Source organism: Frieseomelitta varia, unplaced genomic scaffold (genome assembly GCF_011392965.1).
Source record: "Frieseomelitta varia isolate USP_RPSP 00005682 unplaced genomic scaffold, Fvar_1.2 scaffold_9, whole genome shotgun sequence".
Lineage (NCBI taxonomy): Eukaryota > Metazoa > Arthropoda > Insecta > Hymenoptera > Apidae > Frieseomelitta > Frieseomelitta varia.
In genome coordinates this window covers 61,457-78,985 of record NW_025110700.1, presented here as the reverse complement: position 1 = coordinate 78,985, position 17,529 = coordinate 61,457, and the positions used below count along the sequence as shown (strand labels likewise).

The window sequence follows — 17,529 nt, the reverse complement described above, 5'->3', positions numbered from 1 at the left end:
ACTTATAAAAAAATCATTTCTTTTATTACAATAATAACATACATTATTATATTATTTTGCATCAATAGAAGCCCTGCAATCTTTTTCTTCATCTTTTTATTTATTTTCCATGTATTATTTATTATTTTAATAATTTATTTCAAAATTGTGAAATAAATATGCAATTATATTATTATATAATTGTAAAAAATTATACATTTATTTAATTGTACGTAAACATTAATATTTGTAAATATCTATTGAAACTAATATGTTTTATATACAATAATGGTATAGAAAAGCTTAAAAATAAAATAACTTAAAGTATGAAAAATATTTTATAGATATGTAATAAAAGTCGAAATAGGGAAAAACGATATCGAGCGAATTTAAGCGCCGACGCTAGGCGTTCGTAATAGTCTCCTTCTTTGTCGCACTCCCAATTTCCCCTTCCTAACCTCGTTCGTTCTTTAGCGGGTACGTCTCCCTCTGTTAAACTCGAACATCCAGTTCATCGTCAGAGATAGATTGGTGCGAGTCGTATATGAATATATAGTTACATAGAAAACACGTAAATTTGTATTAAACGATTAATGTTATCGGAAGGATTCAAATTTGAAAATACTCGATTTAAATAAAAGAGGACTACAGTTTGATTCGGACAAATCGTAATTGTTCAAACTTTAAAAGAGAAGGAAGGGCGTACGTAAAAGTCGCCCATTGAAACACGAACTAAAAATTTGCGAGCGAATTTAGCGCAAGAAAGAAGCAGACGGCGGGCCAAAAACAGCTGTGTATACGGCAGAGACAGTGGTTGCTTCAAAAAGTCGCCGTAGTGTCATGAGAGGCGGTCTCACAGTCCGCCCTTTTTATCGGTCCCTTTTAGAGTCATGCATGTCGCGCCCTTCAAACGAGGTGAGCGACATTTTTCCTTACAATTACTATTACCGTGTAATAATTATTATTTATAGAAAGACTAGCCATTTATTCGCAATTAATAAAATTCGCGCGCTTTTTTTATTTTCGCTTGTTGCATAAATACAATTTCCGTCCTTGAAAGAGCTTTTTCATTAATATAAAGAATTTGACTTTAGTTTGAGTTATACATAATTTTCATAGAATTAAAAAAATTAATAAATCTGTAAAAAATGATTAAATCATAAAACTTAAACGCATTTGCAATACAATGTGTATCTACAAAGTAACAGATTTTATCTTTATTATATTATATTATATTTTATTATTTTAATTCGGTAAATGATTTAGAATGAGGAATCACATTAATTGTTTAGTGTTAATAAGACATTTTCGTAATTCATCGATCAAATAATTTGATGACATATACTTATGTTAATTGCAAAACCGGATATGTATATACAGGACGTAACGCAATTTATATTTCGTATAGTCAATTATGTTTTTTTCTTATACAAATACCACAATATGATATACAAAAATATATCCAAGACAAGTAAAATAATATTCATATTATATTACTGGCCGATATTATTTAGTAACACGAAACAAAAGAAAAATTTGTATTATTTATGATTAATAAGAATCTTTTTTTTATTTCTTCTAATTTTACATTTATTAATATTAATAAATAAATGAAATAGTAAAAAATTCATATAATTAAAATATATTATAAACTAGCATATTTTAAAATATATCATTTCACTTTCAAAAATAAAATAAAGAGAAATTATAATCGAGTTAAATAAAAAATATAAGTAATTGAATAAAAAAAAAAAACGAAATATCTTATATACTATTAATCATAATAATATATGATATATATTATATTTTGACTATTTAACCATTTAACGTTTAACTATTTATATAAATATATAATACATATAATTAAAAAGAAAGAAGAAATTCGAAAATGCATGAGGTATATAAAATTTTTATGTAATTTTAAGAATATTTTTATTTTTAATATTTAAATTTATTAACTTTAAAATATCCCTTAATATTCTATTTATATATGCCTATTTTGTTTGTTTACTTTTATTTTACAGGAATCAAATTTCCAGATTCACCTCAATGTTAAATTTAGTCTTACTGTGTATTTTAAGACACTATGCGCAAGTGGTTTTCCGTTTCCATCGCAAATAGAAATTTATCATCAATTTATTCATTTATTAGACTCAGCTACTATATCTTTTCATGTTAATAAAACTATCTGTTAATAGAACAGATCTACGCGATAATTTTTAAGTGATTAAAAGAATGTGAAAAATTATTTTTTAATCTGGAAAACTCTGCAGTTTATATTCTTAAGAGATATATATTTTTATGGATAGTGGATAAATCATTAAATATTGATCTTGATATTATTCTCGTGCAAATTTCATGAATTATTTTTGACATGTCATGATAATACACGTTGGACAACACATAATGTAACGAATAGACACACAAATAGACGAATAACGACTTCTTAACAAATTGCTGAACGAACAGCAGCAATGACTATTCTACAATGCGTATTTCGTTTAAGCCAATTGTACTTTCTATGCGAACCAATGCATCTTGATCTTCTCCGTGTTCTAAGCGATGTTGATTTTATCCTAAAACCTTGCTACTCTAAACGATACGATTACTAGAAATGCGTTCATGATTTTCTAAAAATCGAACACGTTACATACAGAACGCATTTGATAACTAAATTTTGAATCAAAAGCTTTGATCAGTTTCGATTCTATTTATATATAAACTGTTTTTTCGAAATAGAAATTTTAATAAATTATGTAAAGTGAAAGAGTTAAAAATTATCTTCGCTCCGTTAAGTAATGGTAAATATAATGATCAATAGAATGGAACGAAAACCATCGACCAATGTCATATGACTATACATATATCAGCAACTTTACACGAACAAAATTTACAGTTTGACGTTGAGAATAAATTGAATTTTTTCCATCATTATTTACGTAATAATGATCAAGTATTTATTTTTAAATATATTCGAAGCATATCATTAGCGTTGGCATACTACAATCTCGAACTCGATCAATCGATGTCGTTGATGTATGTTGATAAGATGGTTGAAATTTTATTTCTACGGCTCGTCAAATGGATTACTAACATCAAATGGAATTTGATACATCTATTGAAAGATATAAAATGCATTATGCAGCTTAATAAATACAATTAGGACATGCATTGTATCACGCTTGATTCTAAGCCTTCACAATTTTTTTTTAAAAGAAACATTACTTTACATTTTCTTTTTCATTTCATAACCAATTTAGTTTTTAGTTGTAAACAAAATCCTCTTTCATACAAGACGTTGCACAGAGATCGGTTTCTTTCGCACGAACGATCAATTAAATGCAATTGAATCATTACGACAATTTGTCACAATAGGTATTAACACGGTTGGAAGCATACTACATTTATATAGAAGTATATATGTATAAATATATGTATATATGTATATAAGTACCACTAATGAAACTTCTGATATAAACAGTGAAATGAAACTTGAAGAACGTAACTCGAATTAAAAAACGAAGATTCTTTTTGTAAAATCATTTCGTGCTAAACGATGGGAAAGAAGGCTATGAATTGACTCTGTACATATCATGTCTACATATATATATATATATATATATATATATATATATATATATATATATATATCTACTGCAAATATCCGTGTTAGCATATCGTCTTACCAATTCGACGAATTTTATAAATTCACATATATAATAATTTGTCGTTGAACATGCATAATGTTCATTGATAACATTCCTTTTCAAGCATCATGTTTTTTACTCAAGTCTTTTAAAACTATAAAATTGATTTCCTTCTTGCATAAAGTATTTATAACATATGTTTTTAATTAATTTGTAACCATTGTTTGGTAGTAGACCAGATTTAAAAACAGTTGTATAATTTATGTCACATATTTTTATCTTGTATATTTATTTTTCTTTATATTTACATATCATAGTCATTCACAAAATAATATGTGCATCTTTTATCATATTGCATTACTTTTTTGTAAATTGTCAAGTAAAACAAAACAGTTTAGCCACAAATCTTACAAGACTTTTATTGTAACTTAAATATAGTTGCAACACATAATTGTGTTTCCCATCGATCATATATGTTTAATCAAATATTAACAATATTTCACATTCGATGTTATATATTCGATTTTACTAAAAGAATTATACAAGATATTGAACTTGAATTGTAAAAGATATATAGCTAAACGATACGTTGCCATTTAAAAATATAAATAATCAGCATTTTTGATGCCTCTATCGAAGCTACTGCAAAAATGTTCATTAATGAAGAAAGAAAAAAATCCAAATGAAATTAAAATTAAAATAATACATTGCGTGAATACTAATTCTTATAATTAGTTTTTCGATTTTTTTTTTATATACCATATAAAAAATAAAGAAATTAAAAAGTAGAGAAAGAAATAAAGAAATTAAAATATTGTGCGTGTGCGCACACACACACACACACACGCGCGCGCGCGTACGTCAAAAAATATATGTACTCTATGTAATATATTTTAAAGAAGAAATCGGAATGATATTTTAAGATAAATATTAAATCTGATGTAATAATAAATTATTAACATGGATGCGTCAATAGGAAAATCAATAATTTATCGAAAGGTCACCTTGAAGATGAAACCACGAATGCCTTGTGTAATACGAAGTTCGGTCGAATGTAACTATTACCTACCTCACAAGCTCATTAAAATGAACGTTTATGCTTTTCTATTTTCAAAAACATTTACTATCGACATTCAGTATCGACGCTATTATCACGAGTTTCGATTATTAATGTGCACAATATTGATCAGTATAGGAAAAAATAGATCAAATAATCAAAAAAATGTATTATCTAAAAAATAATCTATCAAAAAGACGATTAACAAATGTAGTATCGAGTTTATTCGATTACATTACCGATATTTCTGATATTGGTTGAAGAAATCGCCGCGTCAAGATTTTAAGAAACGTGTTTGTATTTTATGTGTTTTTTAAACGTGTTTGTATTATATAAATTGTGTACGTTAAAAGATCGCAGTCACGAGAAATCTTTGGCGTTTGGCCATGCGAACTATTATGGTAACAATAATACCTCGGTTATAATAAAATGATGTACGTCACATGACGACAAGATACAAATTCAACAATTTGTCGCTTTTTAGATCATCGTGGTTCTTTGAAGTATGCAAATATGTTTTATTAGTTGTTAAAAGAAAAGTGTTTTTGCTAAAAGAAAAGAATTGCGTTTTTTGAAATACAATTATCGGTTGTTTGTAGTGACTTTATCGATAATTCGTTTATATATCATTTAAGTAAGATTTTCTGAAAGATCTTATTCACGTGTTTTTTTTCTGCAATCACAAAGTGTACAGAATACGTAAGAAAGTGGACATTAATGTTCAAACGATCTTCTCATTAATAAATATTAGTTAATGACTATAAAGTCAAATTTCTTCACGGAAACTTGTACCATTTGCAAGTAGCAGAGGAGTTGGTTGAAACTGTCAATAATAAAGCCTGATGAATTATGTACGAAGGTAACCATACGGTCCATTTTTGTGAACCTTCTATTCGATTATTGTGCGGTATACCTACAACCATACTGTAATAATATCACATAATAACGTTGAATGATGGTTTAAAAATCAATTTGTTTGATTTAAAATAATAATAATTTTTTTAGTAAATGAAACAATATGAATGATTTCAGCAACCGTGGGACATGATCCACAGACAAGTAACGGAAACCAATCGCAACAGCAGTTGCAAAGCGGTGGATGGAATGGAATTCCTGAAACGACGTTGGTCTCTCGATCGATTAGAAACAACGGTAACAGCAATGGTTGGAACCCAATTATGTCGCCGTTCCAACATCAACAAGAACAACAGCTACATGTACGAAAACAAAAAGAAATTAAATCTGGGGATTTGGGAGATGATGAAGACGGTAGTGGAGGGGGTGGAGGGCTGGAGGGGACGGACCCAGAGGAGAACAACTCTGTTCACCTCAAGAGACGGGTGGGACTCGTCAGTGGGGTGGCTCTAATCGTTGGTACTATGATAGGTAGAGCAATCTATACGATCAGTAAAATCTTATACGATTAATTAAAAACAGTACAATCTCAATTTCTTCTTGTTCTTGTTCTTCTTCTTCGTTAAATTACGAAACGATAGGTTCTGGGATATTCGTTTCGCCATCAGGGCTTCTGGTTCGAACCGGCAGTATCGGAATCAGCTTCCTCGTATGGACGGCCTGTGGCTTGTTGAGTTTGTGCGGTGCGTTAGCATACGCTGAGCTGGGTACGATGAATACGAGCAGCGGCGCCGAGTACGCTTACTTTATGGACGCATTCGGCGCACCACCTGCTTTTCTCTTCTCATGGGTTTCCACTTTGGTTTTAAAACCATCTCAGATGGCAATAATCTCTTTGTCGTTCGCACAGTACGCGGTTGAAGCATTCGCGGCTGATTGTGATCCACCCGAGGAAGTCGTCAAAATCGTTGCACTTCTGGCGATCATACTTATACTATTAGTGAACTGTTACAGTGTTAATCTAGCCACAGGTGTACAAAACGCATTTACCGCAGCAAAACTGATCGCCATACTTGTTGTAATTGCTGGTGGCTCTTATAAGTTGATACAGGGTAATACGCAGCATTTGAAAGGTGCTTTCGATACCATGGACGGTGGTACTGTTAATATAGGCAGATTAGCCACAGCTTTTTATACTGGTTTATGGGCATATGATGGATGGAACAATCTCAATTATGTTACTGAAGAAATCAAAAATCCTTCTAAAAATCTACCACGTTCTATTATGATTGGTATACCCCTTGTCACGCTATGTTACGCATTGATAAACATTTCCTATCTAGCTGTGATGTCACCTTCGGAAATGATCGAAAGTGAAGCTGTTGCAGTGGTAAGAGAATTCTTCATCCTAAAAGTCAAGAATTAAAACAGAGATTCAAATAAAAATTCATATTCAAAAACTGATTTGTTTTGCAGACATTCGGAAATCGAATTCTTGGCGTTATGGCATGGCTTATGCCCCTTTCTGTTGCGATCAGCACATTTGGTTCTGCAAATGGTACTCTTTTTGCAGCAGGTAGACTCTGCTTTGCCGCGTCTCGAGAGGGTCATTTACTTGACTGTCTTAGTTATGTGCACGTGCGACGTTTTACTCCTGCACCGGGACTTATCTTCCATTCTCTTGTTGCAGGTATCATTTACGCCAATCTTATTCTCGTTTTGATTGATATACATATTCCACTAAATATTTAATGAAATATCTTTCCATCATTTAGGAGCAATGGTACTATCAGGAAATATTGATTCTTTGATCGATTTTTTTTCGTTCACTGCTTGGATTTTTTATGGCGGAGCGATGTTAGCTTTATTAGTGATGAGAAGAACCAGACCGAATCATCCTCGACCATATAAATGTCCGCTGATAATACCTGTTCTCGTACTTGGAATCTCTGCGTACCTGATTGTAGCGCCGATCATCGATAAACCTCAAATTGAATACTTGTATGCGGCTGGGTTCATATTAGCAGGCATGCTCGTCTACCTCCCGTTTGTGAAATACGGATATGTGCCCAAATTTATGGGTAATTCTGATCATTCAAAAATCATTGTTGATAAAAATATTAATGCAAAATAAGAAAAGTCGCATCATTTATTCTGTTTACAGAAGGAGTAAATGCCTTTCTTCAAATGTTGCTCGAGGTTGCACCAACAGCTGCAGCATTTGATTGATTTCGAGCAAAAGTGTGATTTTTTAAATGCCAAATCATTCCATTGTGGCATAGTGAACACAATATGAATATCTATTTTAAATATGAGTAGATAAAAATATGTATCCTCCTATTGAAGCTCAAGGCTGGTCCGAATGAATTCACAAAAATATAAAAATATTATTTTATTACTTGTTATTCATACGCATATATATATATATATAATATACAATTCATGAAATATATTATTGTTAGACAATTAGTTAATGTTGTAACTATTGAACAAAATAACTAAAAATATTTTAAATGTTAATAGTTAAAATTTTATTTTTAACTTTTACCCAGTATTTTTTTTATTTATTTTTCCATAAATCTTTAGCAAACTGTCGGAACTTTTACGTGTTTTTTTATGTTTGTCATTTAATAGACTTTTTTTAAGACTTGATGCTAATGTTATGTCTTTCTGACAAGTTTCCTTATGATTTTTTTTCTCATTTTGCAATATTTTATAATTAATACCTTTCTTCTTTGAGGGTTTTGCTCCTAAACTTATAGCAAGTGCAACTTCTGCTTCTTCTGCTTCTGCTCCTTTGAAACCAGACATGCCAAATTTCATAACCTCGTATCTGGCGCGTTTCATATCTAATTCTCGTTTCTTTGCATCATCATTTTTATTCCATTTGTTTTTTGTCACATTGAATCTAGAAGTTTGTGCATCACTATTTTCCTCACTTTTAACAATTTCTATCTTTTTTTTTGGTTTTTCATAATTTATTAATACAAATCTTTTTACACCATCCTTTTTTATTTTTGATACTCGTGTTGGAATAAAGTTTTCCATTATAAAATACTGAAAAGACATGTACATATATTAAATTTTGTATAATTTTAAAATAATATAAAAATTATTTAATTTATTTCACTTACCTATGTTTACTTCATTTATATTTATTTCACTATATCAGTTATGTATATATATATGTCATGTCACTATATATGCCTAGTTATTACTTACCAATATATGAAATTAAAATTCATTTAAACATATAAATTATCCTTTGCCTTCTAAAAATAATATATAATACTTTATTGTTTAATCGGTATCTCAGATATTATTTAACCTCTGTGTTGAAAGCAGTTGTTTAAAAAAGGCAAAATATCATAAAAAGAGTATTATAAACAATTAATTTAAAAAATTAAGCAACACAAATAAAAATTTAATTTAATTTTTATCAATATAATACTTTTAGATAGATAGTTTTAAGGATCCTCGATTTGGATAGTTTTAGGGATCTTCCGTTTGGATAATTTTAGGGATATATTAACGTCAAATTTCGCACTTTCAATTATAATTAAAAGCATTTATAAGGTTTATTATGTTTTTAGATAACGACATTTTTTTTATTAATATTTTATCCATTTAGGTATATTACTCCTTTCAATATATTAATTTTTAAATTTAAAATTAGATTAAAAATTTAATAAATTTTCTAAACGTTATTATTTTTTATGCTATATTATTTACTGTTACTTGTTACTTAATATATATTATTCATTGTTATTTAAACATATAATATACAATTAATTTATAATAGGCAAATAGTAATTCTTACAATAGTATATTCTATGCCATTGTATTTCATATATATGCAATTTCAAATGTATGTATATAACATATAAATATTTTATTTAGTATATAAATATTGTCTATAATGGAAGAATATCCACCTATTATTGTACGTTTGGCAATAAATAGAATCGATCTAAATTTAATAAAAAATGAAAATGTACAACCTCGAATTTATACTCCAGGAGAAGAAATTTCTAGTCAACCTGATTTTTTGAGGTAAATGCGTACATGTTTTATTTGTTTAAAGCGAAAAGAAAAAAAATTCATTTATTATATAATTTTATTAGAGGACATGGAACATACGTGGACGATGAAAACACATTACGTGCATCTGTAGCTGGTGTTTTAGAAAAAGTAAATAAACTTATATCAATCAGACCTTTAAAAGCACGTTATCAAGGTGAAATAGGAGATGTAATTGTTGGTCGCATAACTGAAGTACAGCAGAAACGATGGAAAGTTGACACAAATTCTAAACTTGATTCTGTATTACTTCTTTCTAGTGTTAATTTACCGGGTGGTGAATTGGTATGATACAAAATTGATTTTATATTGCTTAAAGTAAGTACATTTTAAAAATAATGATATTGTAATTTATAGAGAAGAAGATCAGCAGAAGATGAACAAACTATGAGACGGTATCTCCAGGAAGGAGATCTAATTTGTGCAGAAGTACAAAGTACTTTTGTAGATGGTTCACTTTCATTACACACTAGAGTCTTAAAGTATGGTAAATTGTCTCAGGGTATAATGTTAAAAGTATCACCAGCTCTTATAAAAAGAAAGAAAACCCATTTTCATAATTTGGAGTGTGGTGCAAGTTTAATATTAGGAAATAATGGTTATATATGGATTGGAGCTAATAAACAAGATAGTGATAGATCAGAAGGTGGTTTTACCCAAGATTTATCAAGAATTCCTCAAGTAAATCGCGAAGTTTGTGCACGATTACGTAATTGTATTTTAATCTTAGCACAATGTAATATCCAACTTACAGATACATCTGTTACATATGCTTATGAAGAATCTATGAAATATAAAATAAATGAACTTCTAGAACCAGAGATAATGATTGATGTATCATTGCTAACTCATCAAAGATTAATACAACAATAATATCTTATTTTGATCATTTTGATGTGTACAAATAAATAAATAAATGGAAAAAATTTTATACTTATTTTTATTCTAAATTATTTTTTTATTTAAAACAGCAATAAATTTTGAAATTAAATTTTATTTATTTCATTTTTTATTATTTTATTAAGTAAAATTATGAATTGGTAAGTGACATTTAATGCTAAAAAATGCTGCATTATTAGTATAGCATATAAAAAATACAAATATAGAAACAAAGCACTGCAATAATGTAAATTGAAATATGTCTGCAACAATATATTGTAACAGTTTTATAAATTACTGTAGTCTTAAAGAGACCAAAAAATAATATATGTATATATAATGTGGTCGTATATTATTAATGTAGATATTGATTAAACAAATAACGTAGAAACAAGAAGTTTTATCAAAGAAACATGGATGCATGTTTTACTGCATTTGATAAAGATGGAGATGGATATTTGTCTATTATGGAATTTGAATTTATTTGTCGTGCATTATTTCGTAATGATCGTGGGAAAGTTTATAATGTTGATGAGAGTCAATTAAAGGAAATATATTCTATATTTGACTTGAATGGAGATGGAAAAATTGACAAAGAAGAATTTGAGGTATTTACTTACTTATAAATATGATATTGTCAAAATAATTATTAAATTATTTAAATTATAATATTTTAGATATGCTGGAATCGTTGGATTAAAATATGCACGCGTCCAAAGAGCGCGTTTTTAATTGTAGATGTACAGAACGATTTTATAACGGGCTCTTTAAATATTAAACAATGTGCTGCTCAGCATGATGGTTCAGAAGTAATTGAACCGATTAATCGTCTATTGGAAACTGTACAATTTGATGCAGTGTTTTATTCTCTTGATTGGCATCCTATGGATCATGTATCCTTTATTGATAACTTACACTTGAGGTAAATACATAATTGGTCTCGATTTTAATTCATTATATTCATATATTTAATTCATATATTTCGAATATTTTTTGATATTATCGACTCGGCAGTTTTGACGAAATAATGAAATAAATTATAAATTTTTCATTGAAGTGCAAGAAATGCAACCAATATAAAAATACTTTTTTATGCAAAATTCGATGTTTTATTCGAGTTTAGTAAGAAATATCAAGCATTCCACTTAAAAAATTGAAAGTGACTTTCATATATCGATAAAATAGCAAAGTAATGACGAAATAAATATTGTATATGGTTTTCAGACTTTATTTTTTTCTTCTTACTGTATTTTTTTTTCATATAGTAATTAATTTGTGCGTTATTTGAGGTCGTTATGTTATGAGATTCAGTTTGTATATAAAATATTAAAAGTAGAGTAGACTTATAATATTTAGTAGTGGAAATAAATTTCTGCCTCTGTTTTTCTAATCATGTTTATAAAAGTATGAAATTGTATAAAAATTTGTAATTTAATTATAAGAGTTCCTCATAGTGGAGTTAACGCAATGCAAAGAATTAATTAATTTGTAATATACTTAATTAATTAAATAACGTATTTTATAAATTGAATATTTTATTTTTTATAGAGAAGTTGACCCTAGTAGCGGAATCTCAAAAGAAGCAGCGCAAGTTTATGATACCATTACGTTTAGAGGTCCACCATTACTAAAACAACGTCTTTGGCCTCGTCATTGCATTCAAGATTCTTGGGGTGCTGAACTTCATAAAGATCTAAAAATTGTGGATAACGCAATTAAAATATACAAAGGAACTAATCCAGAAGTAGACTCATATTCCGTTTTTTGGGATAATAAAAAGATGATGGAAACAAGCCTATCTTCGCAATTACAAGAAAAAAGTGCAACAGATATATATATTTGCGGATTAGCTTATGATGTTTGTGTTGGGGCTACTGCAATAGATGCACTTACAAACGGTTATCGGACTATTTTAATTGATGATTGCAGCCGAGGAGTAGATCTTGTTGACATTGAAAAAACTAAAACTACTGTTATAGCTAATAATGGCGTAATTGTAAATTCAAGTCAAGTAAAAGCAATGGTTGAGGGGAAAGATCGTCGACCAGAACTTGGATATAAGTTAGCCATAGAAATTAAACGAAAATTAAATTTTATAGATGATGATAATCAATAATTTTGTTTCCTTCTAAATTGTCAATTAGTGTAAAAGCTTGTTAAACAGATATTAGATAGAAGCTTGTTAAATAGATCGATATTATAGTACAATATTTTGTATCAGATTTTGCTCCTTTAAGAATCATATTTGTGAGATATTCTAGAATAAATTATTTTCTGCATTAAGTATTGATGTCAATTTGTTTCTTCTTAAGCTAAGGGGGGTTTTTTTTTTTTTTTAATAGCATTAAAGAATTTGAAACGATTTTGTTGCGCAGTCACTGGTTTCAAAATTCTTGAAAATAGACCAAGATCTACTTGGAATTCAATAATTTAAGTAATTTATAATAAAGATAAATACACTTGATTGAAACTTTTGAAACTTTAATAATACAATTTAATAACTAACATTGAATTTACAACAAAAAATGTAATAAACAAGATGAATTACAATTAAAAACTAATTTTATTGCAAGATAACAAGAAGATACTTGAACTCCTTGAATGCAAAGATATTTCTGATTACAAATCTTTACAGATTTGTAAAACAAATTTGTTTATGACAAAATTAATTACTCATTAATTTCCAATAAAAAAAATTGATTAGAAATTAAGATAAATCTAATTGGTTGGAGTTTATTAGAAAGCAAATGTTAAGCATTTTGGCAACAATTTTCCTATGACAACCCAAATAAATAATTAAGTTAGCGAATGGTTATAGATAATTATCTATAATAATTTGGCAGATAAATTTATTATATTGAATAGACTACTTTGTTTATTACATTACATTGTTGTACAATTTATATTTCCCGCATTACGTTTTCGTATATTATTCCTAAAATTATCGCTACAAAAAGTCACTTGGTATTTCAAGCACGCAACATCTGTAACTGTGAGTTACATCTGGTGGCCTTTGTCCGAAATTTATACGAAATATAAGGTCATTGACTAATTAGAATAGATCAGATCCAATGACATTATTGATTAAATGTCTAATCTATTCTAATACTAACTAAAAATAGAATTATTGACTAAAAATAGAATAGACTGGACATTAAATGGAACTTTAATTAGAAAAAAAATTACTAATTTTGCACGCTTAAATAATGGCAAATTGAAGAATTACATCAAATAAAATCAAGTGACCCATAAAAAACATTGAATGTCCGATCTATCCCACTTAATCATGGTATGATACAAAAATGTATTGGGTACCGCGTCTTTCTTATACCTCATCTATGGTTATCTTGTGATTCGGGGGGTTGTGCATAGCAAGGTAATGAAAAAAAATGTCATCTCCCCTAAAAATCACGTTTCTATTTCCGAGGTTTTCACAGTGAAACCAGGAATGAATTTTTTGACAAAATGGCTAAACGGAACTAGATATTATCACATAATTGAGAAATATCTAACCACATTGGAAAAGAAGTCATTTCCAAGTTTCTATTCTCAGTGAAATAATTTTCGCCGGAAATGAATTTTTTTGATAGAACGGCTAAGCGGAAGTAGACATCGCTACGTATTTGAGAAAGTTGCGCTAAAAAAGTTATTTATTTTCCTCGGTAAAATAATTTTCACTAGAAATTTTTTTTAATGAATGGCTAAGCAAAAATAGATGTCGCCATATATTTAAGAAATGTAGCGACCGCTACCTCCGCGCAATTCGAAACAGCGCCACTTACATCCTTCCGTCGCAAAGTGAGTTTCCAATAAATCAAGCAGCGACATCTTTTTTGTAGAAGAAATAAAAAACGCGGGAAAAGAGTTTTCTCCCTCTTCGCAAGCCGAGGTTATAAAACTTGGTTGCGAAGAGGAAAAGGCTTTTTATTTCTTCTATTATTCCTACTACCATAACCACTCTTACGTTTGCTACTACGGGTAAGAGTTCTGTACAAAATTTGTAAGCGCATAATTGTGATACTAAACCAAAGACAAAAATATAAAATTGTAAAAAGAATTACATGTGTATTTACGTGAACCTACGGCAGAATCCTGTCTTACCTACTTAGATTCCTACAGAAATGTAGCAGCTAGCACATCTAGTCTTTCCTTAGTATTGCAATTCCAAAAGATACGAACATCGCCGCAAGTGGATGCCGCACCTACGGACCGAGCGCGATCTTCAGATTAAGCGTGCAGCGTACGGAGCACTTTTAAGATGCGACCGTCTCCATACCCAACCTTTTTAATAAAACAAACGTCTAGGAATCACCACCATCAGTCCCACTGTTGAGTCTGGCGGCTACTCGGAGACGAAACATACTCCGTCTTCTATATTATTTATAACCCTACCTCGACCATTTACATTCTACATCTTTTTTAAAAACATCCAAATACCAACAAAAAGTTACAAATATCTAACAACAGAAGATACATTTAATTACGGATTTAGAAGTGTTTGAAGATCTGATGTGAAACATGTTTTATCATGTAAGTTTATTAACATAAATTTAATTAAGTTAATAAAATAAATATAGTGATAAACATTGGTAAATATTGAACAATATATTTGCGTTACCTGCCAAGCTAATTGTGTCATTTTCATGCTATGTGTACTAAAAACGGTATATGCTATAAAGTTTAAGAAATCTACAAAATTTACCTATTTTTTTCTGTTTATGTACTAGAAATTTATTTGTTGGTATTTGTAAATATTAAAAAAATAATTTACACGATATAAAACAAAAAGATAAATTTATTTGATACTGAATAAATAGAAGAATAATGAAAATGTAAAATAGTAAAACAATATCCATACAAAAATGTGTATATGAGAAAATAATATAATATTTATTTTTAATGTTTTTTATTTATAATTGTATGTAACAATTATTTTGTTGTAGCAAGAGAGATATAAACATGGTTTATTAAGATAATATCGCAAAATGTTATCCTTTCTGTAATGTCCTGTGCAATCTTATTATTAAAATTTTGTATATTTTCTTCACGTTTTATATTTTCTTTTATAGCGAAACAAAAGAACTTATAAGAAAAAAAGACTGATAACAAAAGACGTGTTGTTGTTAACGCGATATCATGCCGTGTATTCTGTAAATTCTTAAAAAGTATTCCAAGTATCATTATAGAGTATATAAAAATATCAACAATTGTTGTTTATCTTTTTTAATAAGAAAAATATCATTTGTCGTAAAAATAAGTTTCATGTACTGATGAATGTATCTGCTACATGTAGCAGGAAAAGGAACTTAAGTAAAGTAAACGTGTTAAGGCACGTGAAATATTATGCACATAATTTATTCTAATTGTTACAGATTTCATTGGAACATGAAATTTTATTACATCCTAGATACTTTGGACCTCAATTATTAGATACTGTGAAACAAAAACTGTATACTGAAGTAGAAGGCACTTGTACAGGAAAGTGAGTTTATAATTAAGATAATATATTTATTTTGAATAAATATAATAAATCTTTATATTTCAGATATGGCTTCGTAGTTGCTGTAACAACAATAGATAATATTGGTGCAGGGATCATACAGCCAGGACAAGGTTTTGTTGTATATCCAGTTAAATATAAGGCTATTGTATTTAGACCATTTAAAGGAGAGGTATTAGATGCTATAGTAACACAAGTTAATAAGGTAAATATTAAATATAGTTTTGAATTTATATGACAGTATAATTTAAAAGATTACATATTATTTCTCTCCTTTTTAGGTTGGAATGTTTGCCGAAATAGGACCACTTTCATGTTTTATATCACATCATGTAAGATTATTTTTATATATTGTACATTATAATTCTAAAATTATGCTTTGTAATTTATTATATGATTTCTTACAGTCAATCCCAGCAGATATGCAGTTTTGTCCAAACATAAATCCTCCATGTTACAAGTCTAAAGAAGAGGTAGGTTTTTAAAAGACATATTAAAAAGCTTACAAATTATACTTATAAATTGCAGGATGTAATTATTCAACCAGATGATGAAATAAGATTGAAAATTGTTGGTACAAGAGTTGATGCAACAGGAATTGTTAGTATTTATAATATATAATTTTATTTTTGTGTTGTGCATTATTACATTAATATTATGTTTTTTAGTTTGCTATTGGAACATTGATGGATGATTATCTAGGTAAATATTTATTTTATCAATCTACTACAATATTATTCTTATATAAGAATTAATATGTATTTTTTTTTTATAGGACTTGTATGTAATTGAATACAATCATTGGTTCTGTAATACAAGTTTTACATGTTAAAGCAATATTTTTTTATGAAATAATAAATTCTATGTATATAAAAAACATTAAGTAAATAATGTATATTCTGTATTATCTAAATATGACTATTCGACCATAAATATTTTATTTATTATAAATTTGAAATTGCAAATTGCGGTATATTAATATTTAATATATATTTATTATATATTTAAAATAAAATACATTTTTGTGTTTCTTAATAACAACGAAGTACTAATGTATAGTGTTTAAATAAAATTGTATTATTAAATTCTGTCACTTTTATGTACAGGGTGCTTCGAACTTTAGTATTCAATGTCAATGTATTTTGCAGATAAAAATAAGGTTAAAATATCATATACCAAAAAGTCCATAAATGCTTCGTTGAAAAGTTTTAAAAATACGAAGTACTTTTAAGACAAACACCATCAATATGAATAATTTCAAGGATGGAATTAGATGAGAAGAACCAATTTTCTGGTTTCCTAGATTGCTAGAGCTTACATTTTCAGATTTGGGAAAAAATATTAATTATCCTTAAAAGCAAAAATTTGCAATATAAAAATATTTATTTAAATGAGTTGAATCAAAACTGTGAAGAAATTTGAGAAAATTGATATGAAATTTTGTTTATGATAAATTCTTCAATTAATTTTGCATTGATAAAGTAATACACATAAGTATTTATAGCTGTATGTTTCATATTATAATTTTTTAA

The 17,529-nt window shown here is 28.3% G+C and overlaps 4 protein-coding genes across 6 annotated transcripts; 3 read left to right on the top strand and 1 right to left on the bottom strand.

The window, feature by feature from the left end:
• Positions 1 to 472: 472 nt before the first annotated feature.
• Positions 473 to 7,933, top strand: LOC122537302 (b(0,+)-type amino acid transporter 1). Of its 2 annotated transcripts, none has more exons than XM_043670370.1 (6): positions 473 to 894; positions 5,716 to 6,069; positions 6,180 to 6,928; positions 7,015 to 7,228; positions 7,314 to 7,619; positions 7,703 to 7,933. In XM_043670370.1, exons 1-6 carry the CDS (start codon positions 870 to 872, stop codon positions 7,765 to 7,767), a joined length of 1,713 nt encoding a protein of 570 aa, XP_043526305.1. In that variant the 5' UTR covers positions 473 to 869; the 3' UTR covers positions 7,768 to 7,933. The 2 variants fall into 2 exon arrangements, with proteins under 2 accessions (XP_043526305.1, XP_043526306.1); XM_043670371.1 differs by lacking the exon at positions 473 to 894 and adding an exon at positions 5,262 to 5,542.
• On the bottom strand, positions 7,916 to 8,781 carry LOC122537306 (uncharacterized protein C1orf131 homolog). Its single transcript, XM_043670375.1, has 2 exons — positions 8,673 to 8,781; positions 7,916 to 8,595 (listed from the first exon to the last, which is right to left on the bottom strand). Exon 2 carries the CDS (start codon positions 8,584 to 8,586, stop codon positions 8,083 to 8,085), a length of 504 nt encoding a protein of 167 aa, XP_043526310.1. The 5' UTR covers positions 8,587 to 8,595; positions 8,673 to 8,781; the 3' UTR covers positions 7,916 to 8,082.
• A 576-nt stretch (positions 8,782 to 9,357) lies between these two features.
• Positions 9,358 to 12,758, top strand: LOC122537307. The gene is made up of 6 exons (XM_043670376.1): positions 9,358 to 9,591; positions 9,663 to 9,903; positions 9,976 to 10,423; positions 10,879 to 11,105; positions 11,175 to 11,419; positions 12,046 to 12,758. Exons 1-6 carry the CDS (start codon positions 9,458 to 9,460, stop codon positions 12,611 to 12,613), a joined length of 1,863 nt encoding a protein of 620 aa, XP_043526311.1. The 5' UTR covers positions 9,358 to 9,457; the 3' UTR covers positions 12,614 to 12,758.
• Positions 12,759 to 14,670: 1,912 nt separating this feature from the next.
• LOC122537305 (DNA-directed RNA polymerase II subunit RPB7) lies at positions 14,671 to 17,016 on the top strand. Of its 2 annotated transcripts, none has more exons than XR_006308598.1 (8): positions 14,671 to 15,027; positions 15,870 to 15,979; positions 16,043 to 16,202; positions 16,279 to 16,329; positions 16,405 to 16,474; positions 16,526 to 16,597; positions 16,666 to 16,699; positions 16,773 to 17,016. XR_006308598.1 is itself a non-coding variant. In XM_043670373.1 (8 exons), exons 1-8 carry the CDS (start codon positions 15,016 to 15,018, stop codon positions 16,787 to 16,789), a joined length of 522 nt encoding a protein of 173 aa, XP_043526308.1. In that variant the 5' UTR covers positions 14,671 to 15,015; the 3' UTR covers positions 16,790 to 17,016. The 2 variants fall into 2 exon arrangements, 1 of the variants encoding a protein (XP_043526308.1); XM_043670373.1 differs by having other exon boundaries at positions 16,405 to 16,470.
• Positions 17,017 to 17,529: the final 513 nt, after the last annotated feature.

Bases quoted from the DNA above. Each gene is read 5' to 3' on its own strand.
- LOC122537302 (XM_043670370.1), top strand. From the start codon at position 870: ATGCATGTCGCGCCCTTCAAACGAG. The intron at 895-5,715 runs GTGAGCGACATT...GAATGATTTCAG, and splicing joins TGTCGCGCCCTTCAAACGAG to CAACCGTGGGACATGATCCA. The intron at 7,620-7,702 runs GTAATTCTGATC...TTCTGTTTACAG, and splicing joins ATATGTGCCCAAATTTATGG to AAGGAGTAAATGCCTTTCTT.
- LOC122537306 (XM_043670375.1), bottom strand. From the start codon at position 8,586: ATGGAAAACTTTATTCCAACACGAGTATCAAAAATAAAAAAGGATGGT.
- LOC122537307 (XM_043670376.1), top strand. From the start codon at position 9,458: ATGGAAGAATATCCACCTATTATTGTACGTTTGGCAATAAATAGAATC. The intron at 10,424-10,878 runs AACTTCTAGAAC...GATTAAACAAAT, and splicing joins TATGAAATATAAAATAAATG to AACGTAGAAACAAGAAGTTT. The intron at 11,106-11,174 runs GTATTTACTTAC...ATAATATTTTAG, and splicing joins TTGACAAAGAAGAATTTGAG to ATATGCTGGAATCGTTGGAT.
- LOC122537305 (XM_043670373.1), top strand. The intron at 15,980-16,042 runs GTGAGTTTATAA...TTTATATTTCAG, and splicing joins GAAGGCACTTGTACAGGAAA to ATATGGCTTCGTAGTTGCTG. The intron at 16,330-16,404 runs GTAAGATTATTT...GATTTCTTACAG, and splicing joins CATGTTTTATATCACATCAT to TCAATCCCAGCAGATATGCA.